Consider the following 15,267-nt stretch of genomic DNA (forward strand, 5'->3'; position numbering starts at 1 on the left):
ATAATTTTACCATTTATTGCGTATTAATACAGGCAGTAAAGAAAATTCGGAAAAAAATTTAAAAAAAAACATTTTTTAAATTACTTATTACCAGTTGATTTTATCGAAAAAGTACTTATAACAATATTTATAGCACATATAAAGAGCTTTCATTTAAAAAAAATAATGAAATTGGATCAATAATTCCAGAGATATAGTTGATTTTATAAAACTTAACATCCGCCATCTTTGATTGACCGCCATTTCTATTAGCTACCGCTTTGAGATGGTTCTTTGGCATCCTAATAAACCTGTATAATCACTGTAAAAAGGAAAATTGGTACCCCCAAACTATACCGTCATGTCGACTGGCCCATGGCCAAAATAAAATTCTAACAAATGCTCCTTATCTTTCCGTAACAATGTTTTAGGATAATTTACTATTACTCCACTGGTATGTGGTATTGTAAAAGTATATTTTGGCTTTTTCTTTAAATAATCGAAAAAGTAAATGGTAAACCAAAATGTTAATGTGTTTGACTATAATTTAGCAACTTTTCGCGAGATACGTAGACCAGGAATATTTCGCCACCTCTGCTGTACAATTAGCATTTAACAACTAGAATTGAATTAACTAGCTGCTTTGAACAGGAATGGTCCCTGTCACAAACTTTGCGACGCCATTTGGGAGAGAGTTCTTCTCTTTTTGACACCATCCGAAATTACAGGCAACATTTCTAATGACGTATATAGTGAATGTTGGGGATTTGCCGACAAAATTTATTGATAGAAGAGCGAACTTGTTAGACAAGCCAAATTTCATTATAAGTTAAACCTTGCCAATCAATTTTAATTATGTTTACTTATTTGTCGGCTATAATTTAAGGGCCTTTGATGGAAGAGACAAGAGCTTCTAAGTAGTATTAGAAAAGCTGTGGTTATGCAATGATTCCATTAATTTAATTAACTTTCAGCGAGAGACTATTAAAGCTCTTTTATTTCTTTCAACGCATTTTGCTCCAATAACCAACTTTTACGAGATAATGGTTAGAGAGTATAGCCAGTTACAAACAACTACCTACTGGAGTACTTAGATACTATTTATGACCGGAAAATATTTTTTTTTCTTGGAATGTACCGCATCGTCCATCTGAGAAGGTATGTCGACCTCTCTGGAATGGGTTATATTAAATGATAACAACGTTCCAATTTGATTGAAAATTGTTTTTATATTGACAATGATGACCAGTGTTAAACCTATTATGACCTAATTTTTCCAGACATTCGTAAATTTATTCCGAAGAACAAATGTACCTACATGCAATCGTAAATAATCATCCGAAGAGAAATAAATTCATTCCAAGTTAAGATTGATCCACACGCAAAGTTAAATTAGCAGAAACCGTTGCTTTTAAGCTTCCGTTAATGCAATCTGAATTTAATTGGTAATGTCTTTGAAACTCGCCCTCTCAAATCGAAATAAGGCCACGCATTTATAAATTTTACCTTCAGATAAAACTTTCTTATCTCAAACTTCAAATTTTAATACATTCGCGTTTTGATTTTACGCCAAGGGGTGGTTGGCAGACGGATATTCTACAATAAATCTCGCATCTCTTTCCTTGTCAAAGATGACTTAATTAAAGAGCTCCACTGACGCACCCCGTTAATATTTTATTGTGATTACTGATTGATAACACTTCAACCCCCTCTCTAATTGCAATGAACTCACCTGTATGATCGATCAGCATTCTCCAATCGCCTTCAAGTCTATACAAAGCGTCGATCGATTCACATTGACCTTGCGGATATATTTGGCAGTTCGGAATGCCATTTTTCGCGTAATTATTCAACTGCTCCGCCAGCAATTCCATTCGCGTGTCCTGCAACGCGGGTATTTGTTATCAGTTTTTGTGTCCCGTAACTGGCAAAACGTACCTTTGTATTCCCAAAGAAACCCGACCATCGTTGCTTCCCTTGTTTTTTACTGGCGTCGGTTTCCGGGGCCAGCGAAGTGTTAGGGTTAGTATTGCTCTCCTCCATACTGGAATTAAAGAAACTACTTGATCGCGATTTGTTGTTCTGAAAATAGAAAGTCTTAGTCTAGGAGGTCGTTTTGAGCAGCCTTACGGAATTAGACGGCTTTCTGGAGTGACCACCATAAACGGACGTTGACGATTTTCTGTTGCCTGACCCATCTTTTGCTAAATGTGGGACACTTTATAAGAGAAAGGAAGGATTTTTAATACGTACCAGTTATTCTAATGTGTTTGCCTACGAGACTGGCCGTGTCTTGTGTAAATGATACCCAAGTGTTTGTATTGCTACTTTTATCTTGCAGCCATGCGTCACAGGAGGATAGGTCGATGTTTCGAAGTTCGCATAGTTTCGATAAAGAGTCCCTGTGAAAAGTAAATCATAGTAAGTGGAAGTCAGCACTCTACTGTAAAAATCAAGGTTAAATAGTAACACAGTTTCAATATTGCAACAACAAAATGACAACAAATTGCCAATCCTATACTTCGACCACCCTATATACTTTCTACTATCAAACTTATAACCATCCCTAAATAATCTCCAAAATTGTAAATCCATTAAAATTCGACGAAATAATTCCCAATTAAAAGCTACCGTTACAGTACCCCCCTCTTGTTTTTAAAAGCGCAGAAAACCTAAAGAGATTTTGAAAACGGCAAATTAAAACAAACGGGAGTTTATCCTTAAACTGTCTCTTACTCATAAAAAATCAAAAATCTCAAACTAACTCCAAAAACCATAAGGCGACACAAAATGTATCACTTGTCTCCTTATTTTAAGATATTTCATTGGGCAGGAGTTTTTTTGTTGTTCGTTTTAGAGAGGTTATTTAAGGATTTGTTCTTTAAATGTTTTAATGAGCTTGTCAGTCGTACAGAAGGAGTAAAAAAGCTTTCGATTTCAAAGATAGGCCTATATGGAAGTTGCATAAACTTTCCAAAACACATTGCACTATAAAATTTTGAGTTAGTATTTTTCCAAATTTTGATTACACAAGAGAAATTAACTAAATTGTCTCCTATCCTTAACCCATTTTTACGTGAGCTAGCCTGAAGTGAAAGTACGAAAAGGTAGGTCTACAGACGTACTACAAAAAAGACGAATAAAACGTTGAGAATTTCACGAACAGAACAACGAAACTATTACAATTGTAACTACACCGTTAAAATGTGCAATATGATTAAACTGCTTACGTAGCACGTAGCGGGTGACCGCTAAAGCGTTTTAAGATTTTTATTTTTTTACGAAGGTAATTAGGGCACATGTGTGTAAGCGCGTTGTTATGAGATTTTGGTAGTTCAACCGATTTTTAAGTGAGTTTCCAAACTAATAGTGTAAAAAAGTTGAATTTGGTTAGGGTATCTAATTTTGAGGTGTTAGGTACTAGGAAGAGTATACAGGAGGACTGTTTATTCCAAAATTTTATTCTTTTCAAATTTTTCAGTTCAATGGAAAGTGAGCCGTTGACTACCGGATGCGTCGTGGCTAACTAATGCCTCAGGAAAAGTTATTAGCGCCAGTCTGACGGGCCGTAACACAATCTTTATGTCTTGTACGTGACCAAAACAGCTAAATCAGAATTACTCATTATGATCTTGAGATCTGGTGGGTTTTGATAGATGACATTTCTATGCACTTGATTAGGTTAAGAGTCTTCTTTACCCAAGCGCAATTTTTTTACATTATAGTATATAGATGATTATAGTTGCAAGATACAAGATGATATTTTTGCTTTGTCAACTCCTGTCTTGGTCCTTAGTTAGTTCCCGCTGACACTGAGCAGCGGCGCCACTTGTTACACTGAAATTGTTGATTTACCGCCCGCCAAGATACAGACTTTATTTACAAAAAATATGATTTCATTTTTTGGGGTAATGTTTAAGAAGTAACTTATCTAAAAAACTGTCGGTTTACTTTTTCCAAAAATCGCCTTGATCGCGAGTAAAAAAATGAAACAGATTAGCGCAATAATCGGTGCAAAACAGCTAATCTTTAAAAAATCGATATTCAGTTGCTATACACTTTTTAAAAAAAATAGTCCGAACATTTTGTAGATAAAGGTCTAAATTTATAAAATAGCTCTTAAAAAAATTTATTTTTTGATAAACAACTTGAGTTTTTATGGCGGGCGCTCTTATGGAAATTTACATTGGGTGCAGTGGGTACAGAAGACTCTTAAGGACGCGAAGTCGATTGGTTAACGATTAGATATGGCCACTATCAGTACCATTTTGTAGGCGTGTTAGATTGAACAAGAGTAGGGACGCGTCCAGGAGAAATAGCAGTAGGGCATTCGGTTTTGAACGCCCAGAGCGTCAAGTGCGTGGTCCTAAATAGTTTTTTTTCCGACTATAAGCGTGAAAGTGTTAGCGGAGGGGGGAGTACTGTGGCGACCATTAACGCAAATCGATAAATCCTAGAAAAACAAGATAGGTGGTTGTCTAGGTTATAAAAATTGAATAATTAATAATTGACATTCTGTTTATATTTCAAAAATAAAAAATAGTTCCTTTTCCTGTATTTTGTAATAAAACGCTACAGAGCCAGTAATTATAGTTAGCGCAAAAGCCGTTCGTCAGTCCAAAATCGACGGACTGTGAATAAACGAATTCGAAAAATCCGCGCAAATTATGTGTACGGAAGTGTTAACCACTTTAAAATAATTCTACGGAAAGAAAATCTCCGTGATAACGTGGGGAGGTAAATTAACCGGATTTTAGGTTTAGTCAGTAAATGTAAAGTCTTTCGGTTAAACCAGTGTTTCAATAAACAGTGTGCTTTTGATAAATTATATGGCGAAAGCATAGAGTTGGTTGAGGAGGTAATCGTATAAAAAAATCCAGCGGCAGTATTCTTTCCAAAGATCTAGGTTTCATTCCATATTGTTCAGCTTTAAGGTATCATCTTTTTGAGAAACCCACTACTGATTTGTACCATAGGGAAACCATTCCATTCTAGAAAACGCTACAATTGAGGTAAAGTAATCCTTTAAATTTCAATCGATCTTTTTAAATTGGTTGAATGAAGCAAAATTGTATCGTTTAATTTAATTTAATTGTGTTACCTATAAGGTGATTGTTTTTTCTATAACATTGCCATATTTATTCTTGTTATTGAGCGTTAAATACGGGGAAAGAAACGAGGTCACAACATAGGCTCGTAACCGTCAAACACCCAAGTCAGAAAAATGTAAGAGGAGGTGCAACCTGGATTGATTTTTTAGCTTGTCAATATACTCAATCATTTCACTTTAAAATTTGTATTTACTGCCTGCCGTCAATCAGCTCAAACGAGAGAGTGCCAAGTGTTTGATTTTCAGGATTAAGGCTTGGTTGTTTTTAAAAATTTAGTTTTGAATTTGTATATTAGTCAACATAGGGAAATTTTCACATGGACCGCTTTATAGCGAACGTGAACAAAGGTATGTCTGGCGATGACGAGAAACGTATTTCAGAAAGTTTCGTTCTGTTCTGTTTAAAGCCTAGCACGTGACGGAAATGCGAGTTTTCTATTGGTTGTTAGAGACGCCAGTCGAGGTCATTTGTGTTCAGAAATAAGTCCCTTTTCGATTTTCTTGTGGGCGAGATTAAAATAACGAAAAAAGTGGGAGGGCACGATATTCGAAGACTACTTCGCGAGCGATGACGTGCACTGTTTGTGCGTTTTCTATCGTTGAAAATTTATTTTTCTTGATCTTCGGAAACCGTCGCGTACCAATAGACGGATTACGATAAATTCCTGGACGATTCGTAATAAGGCCGTTTATTTACGATTGAAAAAATTTACGTAAAGGAACCTTTTCCAGTCGGAAAATTGCTTTTAAAACCAAACCGCAAGTAAATTACCTGATATTCAAATTCGTCGTGATAAACAAAGAAGTGTTTTGGGATAGTTAACAGTAACGCCTGGTTAAAAGCAAGTTTCTTAATGTTCAGTGACGACATTGGACAGCGCATTATGCGATAAATCTAATTTGTATACAACAGCATACGAAAGGGAATTTAAAGACAACTAATCGGTGCATTTTTCCTGCAACAAGACCTACTTAATAAATTGCCAAAAATTAATATCGACACATCGGGCATATTGGCCTTTTATTCCTGTGCATAGTCACGATCTCGATTATTACTTTCGCGACATTGAAGCCGGTTTGCTCGGGTTCGCAATACGTAGGGGCATTTCATTTTGCATTCATCACGGAATACCATCGAAGCGGTCTGTTACCATATTTCTAACGGGAACCGCATTTAAATTTATTGAGTTGTATAAAGTAGATGTCCGTTATTTTTAGGAATTTGCATAAGAAATTTTGTTCAAAGCAAATTTAATATTCCTAAAGAAATCGGTCCGTGAAAATTATTTGCACAAAACAGATTTTGTACTGTATTTATTGATCCAAACAAAGAATTTGGGGTATTTTGGTTCATTGTTTGGAATTTTGCATTTAATTTCACTAGTTGGATTAAAAATTTGTTTAGTAGGTATTCAGAACGACACAGAAAAAGGATTATTTCTATTGTTTCATATTTAGTGGAAAATGAATAAAAACAAAGAAAATTGCGTGCCAGGGCCTATTTTTGCTTCGGGTATATTCGTAAATTTATTATCTGGAAAATGTTATGTGCCATTTTTGATTCCAAAAAGGAAACCAGCAATATTTGAACTTTGCCCGCAACGTAAAACGTTTGTTTGTTGATTGGAAAATGAGGAATGGAGGGCAAATTATAATTTCATCCGCGCATTTTGAAGTAACAAATTAGATCAGTAAACGTGATAGCCCGCATGGGGCATAATATAACAAGTTTTATGTTTAAAAGAACCCCCTCAACACGAAATTAAGGATTCTGTACTCAATGACTAAAACGGCGCCTGCATTTAGTCATGCGGGAAGTTCTCTCAAATTTATCCATGACTGCGACCAATACTTGTTTGAGTATGTCAAATGTAATTTTGTTAGGATTTATTTAACAAAATACATCAAAAGCTTTTTCGCTTCACTCCATACTAAACCGAAATTTTCGGACCACTAAACCGTGTTTTTAAAATTCGTAAAGAAAGTTATAATTTGGGACGCTCCACATTTTCTAACATAAGAGAAACACTACATTACATCTAAAATCAAAAGACACGAACGAAAGAAAATTAGATCATTATCGGTAGCCTTCGCTTTTACAACATGTCGATTTTAATTGGATTACAAAATAAAAGGGAGGAAATAACAGAAATGATTACCTACTTTTTGAATTAGGCTTGTTCAGAGATGCATTCAAATTTGAAATTGCTAATGCACCTACAGTTTTAGGAACGTTTGTTGATTGGGCTTGATAATTTGCTAATCGGTCTTATTTCGATTCGTGTAACTTTTGAATTGTTGACATTTAACAATACAAGTTTTTATGAGTAATCCTGTTAGATAATTCCTTTGTTGTACAATTTGAATCCTTCTTAGTTTTGATTGTTAAAACTGAAAACAATGACAAGCTTTAAAACTAACTTTTCCAACAACATAGCCTAACCTTATGCTATACATACATTCGACGTTCAACTTAAAAAAAATATTGGCAGTAGCAGTAGATTGGATTTTGCAAAAAAAGTGCAACTATAAATTATGCTTACTTTATAGTAACGCCTCGAACTGCAGGGAAAAATAACTCATTATCCCATGTAGTTTCATCTCCAACTTCAAAATTAACGCTGTAGCATTCGCTGCTCGATTTCTGTAACAAAGAAAAAATTACGATCAGAAAAACTCAATTTCCAACTTTTCTGCAGCGGTAGTAAATCGATAAGTGAAACGCAGATTTAATTTTATGGGTCGCGGTTTTATAAATTAGAAAATCAAAGATCCGTTTTTTATGTCGTTTTTATTGGAAATATAATAACTCAGTTTCATACTTATTTGGCCTGAGTTAATCAAATGAGATATTATAGATTGAAGGATTTAGGACTAGAGCAATTTCAAATAATGCGAAAATGTTAATCGAAATCACTAAGCTACGCGGTTTATTAAAATTCCCATGAAGCTTTTTAGAGGATAAGAATTTCATATAAAATAATGTCATTTACAATGCCAATTACTCTACAAAGTAATTAATCAAGTGTTGCATGTTCAACCTAATCAACATTCCACTAAGAAATTAACAAGGTATTGTTGGCACCTGATGTTTCAACTACTACATTAAAACTGCTGTTTTCAGTAAAAGCTGTGAATAAGTAATACGGTCACCTACCTACAAAAGTGCGAATCGAAAATAGAAAATGGATTGGAGGAATTTCTTCTTACCTCGACTTACTTAACCGAAAAACCTGATAAAAATTCAAGTCGAGTGAAAAATGCCATGTCGATTCTGAAAACAGAATCCATTCAAAATCCTTATCCATATTATAGAGGAAAGCCTCTTTTACGTTTTTGCAAAATAATTCTATTCGTGTGGCGATTTCCATAGAAGAAGGTCTGAATACAATCGCATTCATTGATCCTTCTAAATCGATTTATGTTTGAATGATTCTTTCGTGTACATTTATGGGGTAGATTAAGTGCATATAGAATCGGGGCTGAAACACATTTTATCGGCTCTTTTAAGTCGCCTAAATAATATACTATTTCAATTTCGGAACGAGCTCGTGAAAGCTTTATTGGGATTGTTCGCACATTTGTCCAAATGGGGAAAGATCGCTCTTGCGAACAATTTTTCCGTCCGTACATCCTTTCCGTCTTATTACACTAATTAATATCTCGGTCAGGACACTTTTCTATCTGTCCACGTTATGCTAATTTTACTGATAAATGCTATTGATTACTGATACGAAGAAATAGTTTAGATGAAAAATATAGTTTACTGAATATCCTATAATAATAATAATGAAAAGTGCCACTGAAGTGAAATTTTCGGAATAGCTTACTTATGTCTCGTACATACATGTAGACGTAATATCTGTAATATAAATAGCAAGTAAAGGCTTAGAATAAATATTATCAGAATCTTCGAACTGTCGGTCACGTACCCAGTTTGAGATATAAAATAATTCCCCACCGAAATTGTGTAACTTTGTTTGAACGTAACATTAAGCCTTACAACCCTAGTGCTACATGGGGTCTTTCGAGCCTTTAAACGAACTGGTTCCGCGTTACCACGCAAGTGTTCCGGTCCCTGTAAGTGCTGCATTTAGTCCTTCAAACCTTCAACGAATTGGTGCCGCGTAACGGTTTACCGCAAGGGTTCTGGTCCCAGTCAGGTGCTACATTTTGAAGTGAGTTCAAGTGTCCAAAATAGTAAGCATGGACATGGAGAAGTTAACCACGGAGCAGTTCGAGCTCCCAAAATCCGTGGAGGAGTCGTTATCCAGTCTGAAGAAAAAAGTTGGAAAAATCCGACGAGCATCTCCGGCAGCTAGGGACTACATCAACAGAAAAACGAAACTTTCAGTCAATACCACTCACAGATCATGGCCCTGTCAAGTCAGGACATGGTTACTTCGCCCATACGCAAATCCACAGATTAGTCATGATCTACAATGAATAGGTACCTTAACGCTCTGTTAACGGCAGCTCCGATGAGTCCAAACGAGACAACATCTCAAGCGGAGATAAGAGGCAACAAGTGTATGTCCAGAAAGACGGCGCTGAGAACAAATGCAGACCCAACCGCCAACATGCCGTCACTAACAGTAACGACACCTGAAGGGCGAGAATCACAAGAAGTGGCTCTCCTAATCAACCTGGGTCACACGCACCCACAATGGGTAAAATTGGATAAGGAACGCTCAAACAGCTATTGGAAGTACAAACAGGTGAGGATTCCCAAAATCTGGGATGCAAGAAGCCCACGAAAAATCCCGAAAAAGGAGATTATCTAATAGTAGAAGTGATGTTCCCTTAAATACTGGAATCAACGTAAAAAAAGAGACTGTTGCTAGCTGCGACGCCGACGGTTAAAGAATGAAGTAGTAAAAGTTTGATAACCGTTTTAAAACGGTTTGTCCGTATTGTGAAAAGGTTAGTGCGAGTGTGATAGACAGAGCAATTGTGTGCTTAGTGAAAGTTAAGGCTTCTACTGTCCGAACAAGCACCGATGTGGAACATTGCTGATGTGTGGGAGGGGGGGGGGTCCAATTCGTTTTGAAGCGCTTGTCATAGAGCTTCAGTTAAAGAAACCGCTAGCACTAAACCGTCAATGGGATACACATTCCGAAAGGATTAAGTAACGCTATTTGTGATAGTATGAAGACAAACTTTTAGATGAGGTCAATTAACCGGACGTTTCGGGGAATAAACAATTCAGGAATGGTCGTGAAAATTCATTGAAAATAAACGCTTTCGATAAAACCAGCGTGTGGTAGATTTCGTATCTAGAAATGTCGAAAAATTAAACAATTGAACTACATTTTATTGAAAATAATCAGAAATATTGCTTAAAAAATTAGGCTAATAGAGCAAAAGTGTGTCGTTTGAACTCATTCAGAAGGAATTTTGGATTTTTCTTCCTTTTGAAATTATTTTGTCAGTTTTAATGAGAATATTCCATGAGTCCAGTTAGCTACATAAGGTGTTTTGTTTTTATATATATAATATTATTGTGATTGCGGGTTTAAATAGGGGAAATTATAAAGAAAAATGAAAGAGAAAGTGGGATCGATTTTTATTCAGCAATATAACCAATCATTTCATTTAAATTTGTATTTATTGTCTGCAATCAGCTCAGATGAAAGTAACAAATTTTGTTATTTTCAGCTAATTAATTGAAATTTTTTGTTGAGCTAGCCGTGGATCAGGTAATGTTTTTTTAGAAAATGTAATTAAATTAATGAAAATGAATCGAATGGAATTATTTGAAAATCAATTGAACGGAATTATTTGCGAATTAATCCATTTTGTTTTGACGTATTTTACAGTCCATACAACTTCAGCTTCAGCTTGGTGGAGAGAACTGGATGTATAGAGAGCATTCTTCATATGTATACAGGGTGCTAGATATTATAAGTATGCAAAAAAATTGGGTGGTAGAGGAGATCAAAGCAATCACTTTTTGCAAATGAAAAAGGGTCAACATGTTTCGTTTGGGAGCCGCCCTCAAAAAAGTGGTGAAATTTGCATTTCTTTTTTAATTTTTTTCTCAGCAACCGTAGTTACGAAGAGTGATGGTACGTCTCTGAATAGATGAATTTGCAATGTTTTTTCAAAATTCTTGCCACGAAAGCGCGCACCCCTAAATGGGGGCGCAAGAAAAAATTCTGACTTCAACAAAATCTGTTATCTAGGGGTTTCGGAAAATGACAATCACATCTCTGAAATCTGTTTTTAAAATTTCAAAAAAAATTCAGTGCAATTCTTGGTGAGGCAACGAAAATGGAGAGAATTCCACGAAATGCATACTTGGTGACTTAAGGAACAAAATTGTCAAACAGGTGTTTAAAATCACTACCTATTCAGGCAAAAGTTATATTCATTTGAAAATTGGTCCTTCGGGTCAGAAAGTATCCCCCACCTACTAGTGAGTCATCTACTTTCGCATGAGTTGATAATGTCGCGAATAACAAATAAATTCAGTAAATAATATAATAAAAATAAAAAACAAAAATGTCTGTTGCGATTGGGCTACATTTATCTGTTATTCTGTTGTAACGTTATTTTTGCACCGATTGGTATTCCTAATTGAAATTTAGCTTAAGTAACTATTTGATTTGTGCTCTTATTTAAATTTTTACTCTAATGTATCGGTATTTTGATTGGTAATTTCATATTCTTACACCAAATGTAGATTTCTGATTACAATAGTTCTTTGTTTCGTCGACCGAGGTCGTGCATATATTTTCATAATTAATCAATATTACGTTTAAGCTATAAAGAACAGTTAATTAGCGCCGACTAAAGAATAAACCCATTGTATATTTCGTGTAACAACGTTGGCAGAGTTCCAAGTGGCAGTTTAACATAGAACCAATTATAATCGCGGTTGGACGCTATTCGTAATCTATGAAAAAAACGAAACCTCTCCCCGTTGAATATTGTTTGTTTGAAATATTATGGAAACAATGACAACATTAAAGTCATCTACACTACACTATTAAGCAAGTGTATAAAGTGACGAAATCTTTCTGGCTATATAGTACACGTTAAAAAATACCACCGATTCAGTATCCGAAACATGTCCACTGTGTTTCTTCGCGGGAATTTTTTAGACAACTATCGACCTAAGAAATATCCCTTTCACAGAAGAAACGGAATCAATTTTGTATGCGATGGACACCACCGACTTTCAATTTCTATATGTACAAATTAAATTGTTTTGCTGGGATCCGTTTAATAATCTAAATCATAAGAGAAAGAGTTCATTAATGTAAAATAGGAATAGTGAAAATATGCTAATAACTACAATGAAGTCACTTACTTGAGATCTGGATAAAACATGTTTTCTAGCGGGCGGCTCCGCAGGAACATCATTCGTTGTAGAAATTGGAATCTCCGATAGAATATTAGCACCAGGAGGAATCGATAAGCTCTTCGCACAATCCGGTTCTGATCTTGAATCTTTTAAAGCTGATTCCGTACTGGGATCTACCGCCTGTCTCATCTCGATTTCATCTAAATGATTTAGACTTTTCGAGCGAACCTGAAACAAGTGAAAGTATAAGTAGGTTTCTTCAAATAAAAATCATAAAAAATTGCACTAGTAGATCTCATTTTTTTTCTTAGTGGACAACCAAGAACATCCTGCCGTTTAAGTACTGAGCAACTGCCTCATTTTCTTTAAAAACCATCAAATGGTTGCTATCTTGACACCATCTCAAAAAAAGTAAAATTTGTGGTACCTTTTTTGATGATTTTTCAACACACCCTTGTAAGGCAAATTCAGGAGTGTAGTTACTGAATATGATTGTTATTGTACGATAGATATCGTTCAAAGAATGGTGGGTGTACGAAAATTACTATGTTAGAACAGGAAGAGAGTTACTGAAGTAACCATTTATCCTACGATATACCGATTATTTATTGGAGAAAAAATGATTTTAGCTTTCGGGAGTGGAATCTAATATAATACAATATATATTCATTATAACATAAAGAGGGTAGATCGTCTTCATACATTGTACAGCTCAATAAACTCTTTTAATTAAAATACAGGAAAAAATTCCTTTAACATCGCCGCGAATTTTCCGCCAGTATATTCGATTGCTCTGTAAACTAGGTGAGTAATTAAATTTTTTTATTTATTTCAACAAGTAAGTTGCAATTTGTTTCTATGTCAATGCAAGCCCAACGGGATATTAAATATGATTTAATTAATTTTATTTAATGTTATCATTTTGAAGGGAATTAGAATGAAATAATGCTTTTTCATTACAACAAATTAACTAAAAATAGAACATCGAAGGAATCTCCACAAATGTAGAAGTATTTGTGAAGACCATCGTAATTGCAAACATTGAAAAAGCCGTATAAGACGCAATCAGCCTTGTTAATTAAATTAAATGGGAATGAATTTCGCAAAACAGTAACTAATCTAACAAGACATTTTCAATAATAATTCAATAATAAAACAATGATTTATATTGTCATAACGACACACCAAAAACTTATTCACAGCTTTTCACATTTAAATCTTGCACTGATAATGCTCATTACTGGTTTGCCTTCAGATTGTCGAGTTCTTCAGACAAGATATCTAGATGTGACAAACCTCTACGGTGCATATATGACGATATATCTAGTAGATGTCATTAACACACAAGGTACTTCCATTGTTCAACCGCGAACAGTTTAAATTTGAAGCTGTAATGACGCAATTATCGCAACTAATTGGAAAAGAAAAATGTACAGAACAATCACGAATTGGTTCTTACGACGGACTAAATAAGAAATACTATCTCTTTTAGAACTGCTTGTGCCTTTTCGTGACTATTTAATATTAAGCAACGTACAACACGACTTTAATAGAACATGATTATGAGGAAGTGGTTTAATTAGCTTAAGAGTCGGTAATTAATTCAGTAATCGATAGATAATTTACTACGAATTTTGCAACTAATATCCATTCAATTAAGCAATAAAATTTCTAAACATACGTATAAAATTGTTATAGATCATTAGAAAATTCTATAATAATTTATAATGAGATAATGTAGCGCCCAAGTTTACATCTCTCGAGTTTCGAATTACAGGAAGCCCGTTCAATTTCCTACATCGAACTATATACAACTTCCAACTTCCGCCTACTTTGATAATTGATTTAAGTGCCAATATGATAGAAACGACGATGGAAAAATATAGCTTGAATTCAAGATGGCGTACAGACGGCTAGAAAAACTTCCTCCTTAATTATAAATTTGGATTACAAAAATGTACTTGAATACTAGAATTACTTTTCAATTTGTCGAGAGGATTTCACGAATCCCCAGATATCTTCTCGAGACCGTAACGAAACGTCGCTATTAACAGCAGTGATTGTATTCCGCCTCAGCTACGCTAGTTTCGTAAAAGCGGATTTAGACCGTAGTCAAATGTAAAGTATACAAATAAAAGTAACACGATTAGTACACCTACAAAAGCTTGAAATGACGAGTTAAAAAGCTTAGATTCAATCGACATAAATCTTTACCGACATTTTCTGGCGATTGCATTCTCTGGAAACATACAAGATCGGAAGTTATTAGATTAGGAATAAAAATGGTTTTTCATCTGGCAGCGACGAATTCGATGGTACAGTCTTCTTTATAGCGATGTGACACATTTCCTTTTATTAGAGAAAGTCTGATTTAGTTTGGCAATACTGTTAACATGATAACACGAATCTCTTAGGCAATTAAATACGTAAGAAACATTGTTAATTTTAAACGGAATTAGCCATCTACATTTTATAAAACAAGGTAATTAAGAGAATAAATTAGCTACTTAAATCCACTCGCTCAGATTTTATAGGTAGGAAGGGTTTCAATTAAAATTAAGCCTTAAATTTGTTTGTGTTACTCTTATTAACTTAAATTGGCGATACGGAAACGTGAAACCCTTTCTTTGTAAGGGGATTAATGTCAAGGGTTAATTAGATGACGATTTATTTTATAAAATTTCATTAAATTCTCATTTAATCAACAATTTTAAAAGGTGAATAATCCTTTTTTCTCAACGTCAGTATTAAGTTACAGCGTGACGAATAGATTGTGTAATTTTGTCTTTGAAGAATTTGAGTTTGATCATATTTTTTTATTGGAACTAGTTATATGGTGCGCTTAATCTGAATTTCAAATATCTAACAG

General features: G+C 34.7%; 1 protein-coding gene across 1 annotated transcript in view; it reads right to left on the bottom strand.

The window, feature by feature from the left end:
• LOC116172765 (pleckstrin homology domain-containing family G member 5) overlaps positions 1-15,267 on the bottom strand; it is an 85,523-nt gene that overhangs the window by 11,223 nt on the left and 59,033 nt on the right. The window contains exons 2-7 of the mRNA XM_031490029.1: positions 12,405-12,626; positions 7,633-7,733; positions 2,233-2,381; positions 2,110-2,183; positions 1,918-2,061; positions 1,712-1,862 (exon numbers count right to left, since the gene is read on the bottom strand). Of these exons, the coding sequence (XP_031345889.1) occupies positions 1,712-1,862; positions 1,918-2,061; positions 2,110-2,183; positions 2,233-2,381; positions 7,633-7,733; positions 12,405-12,626 (841 nt within the window). The remainder of the gene's footprint in view (positions 1-1,711; positions 1,863-1,917; positions 2,062-2,109; positions 2,184-2,232; positions 2,382-7,632; positions 7,734-12,404; positions 12,627-15,267) is intronic.

The sequence above is a fragment of the Photinus pyralis genome, unplaced genomic scaffold (assembly GCF_008802855.1).
Source record: "Photinus pyralis isolate 1611_PpyrPB1 unplaced genomic scaffold, Ppyr1.3 Ppyr1.4_LG5, whole genome shotgun sequence".
In the NCBI taxonomy this organism is placed as follows: domain Eukaryota; kingdom Metazoa; phylum Arthropoda; class Insecta; order Coleoptera; family Lampyridae; genus Photinus; species Photinus pyralis.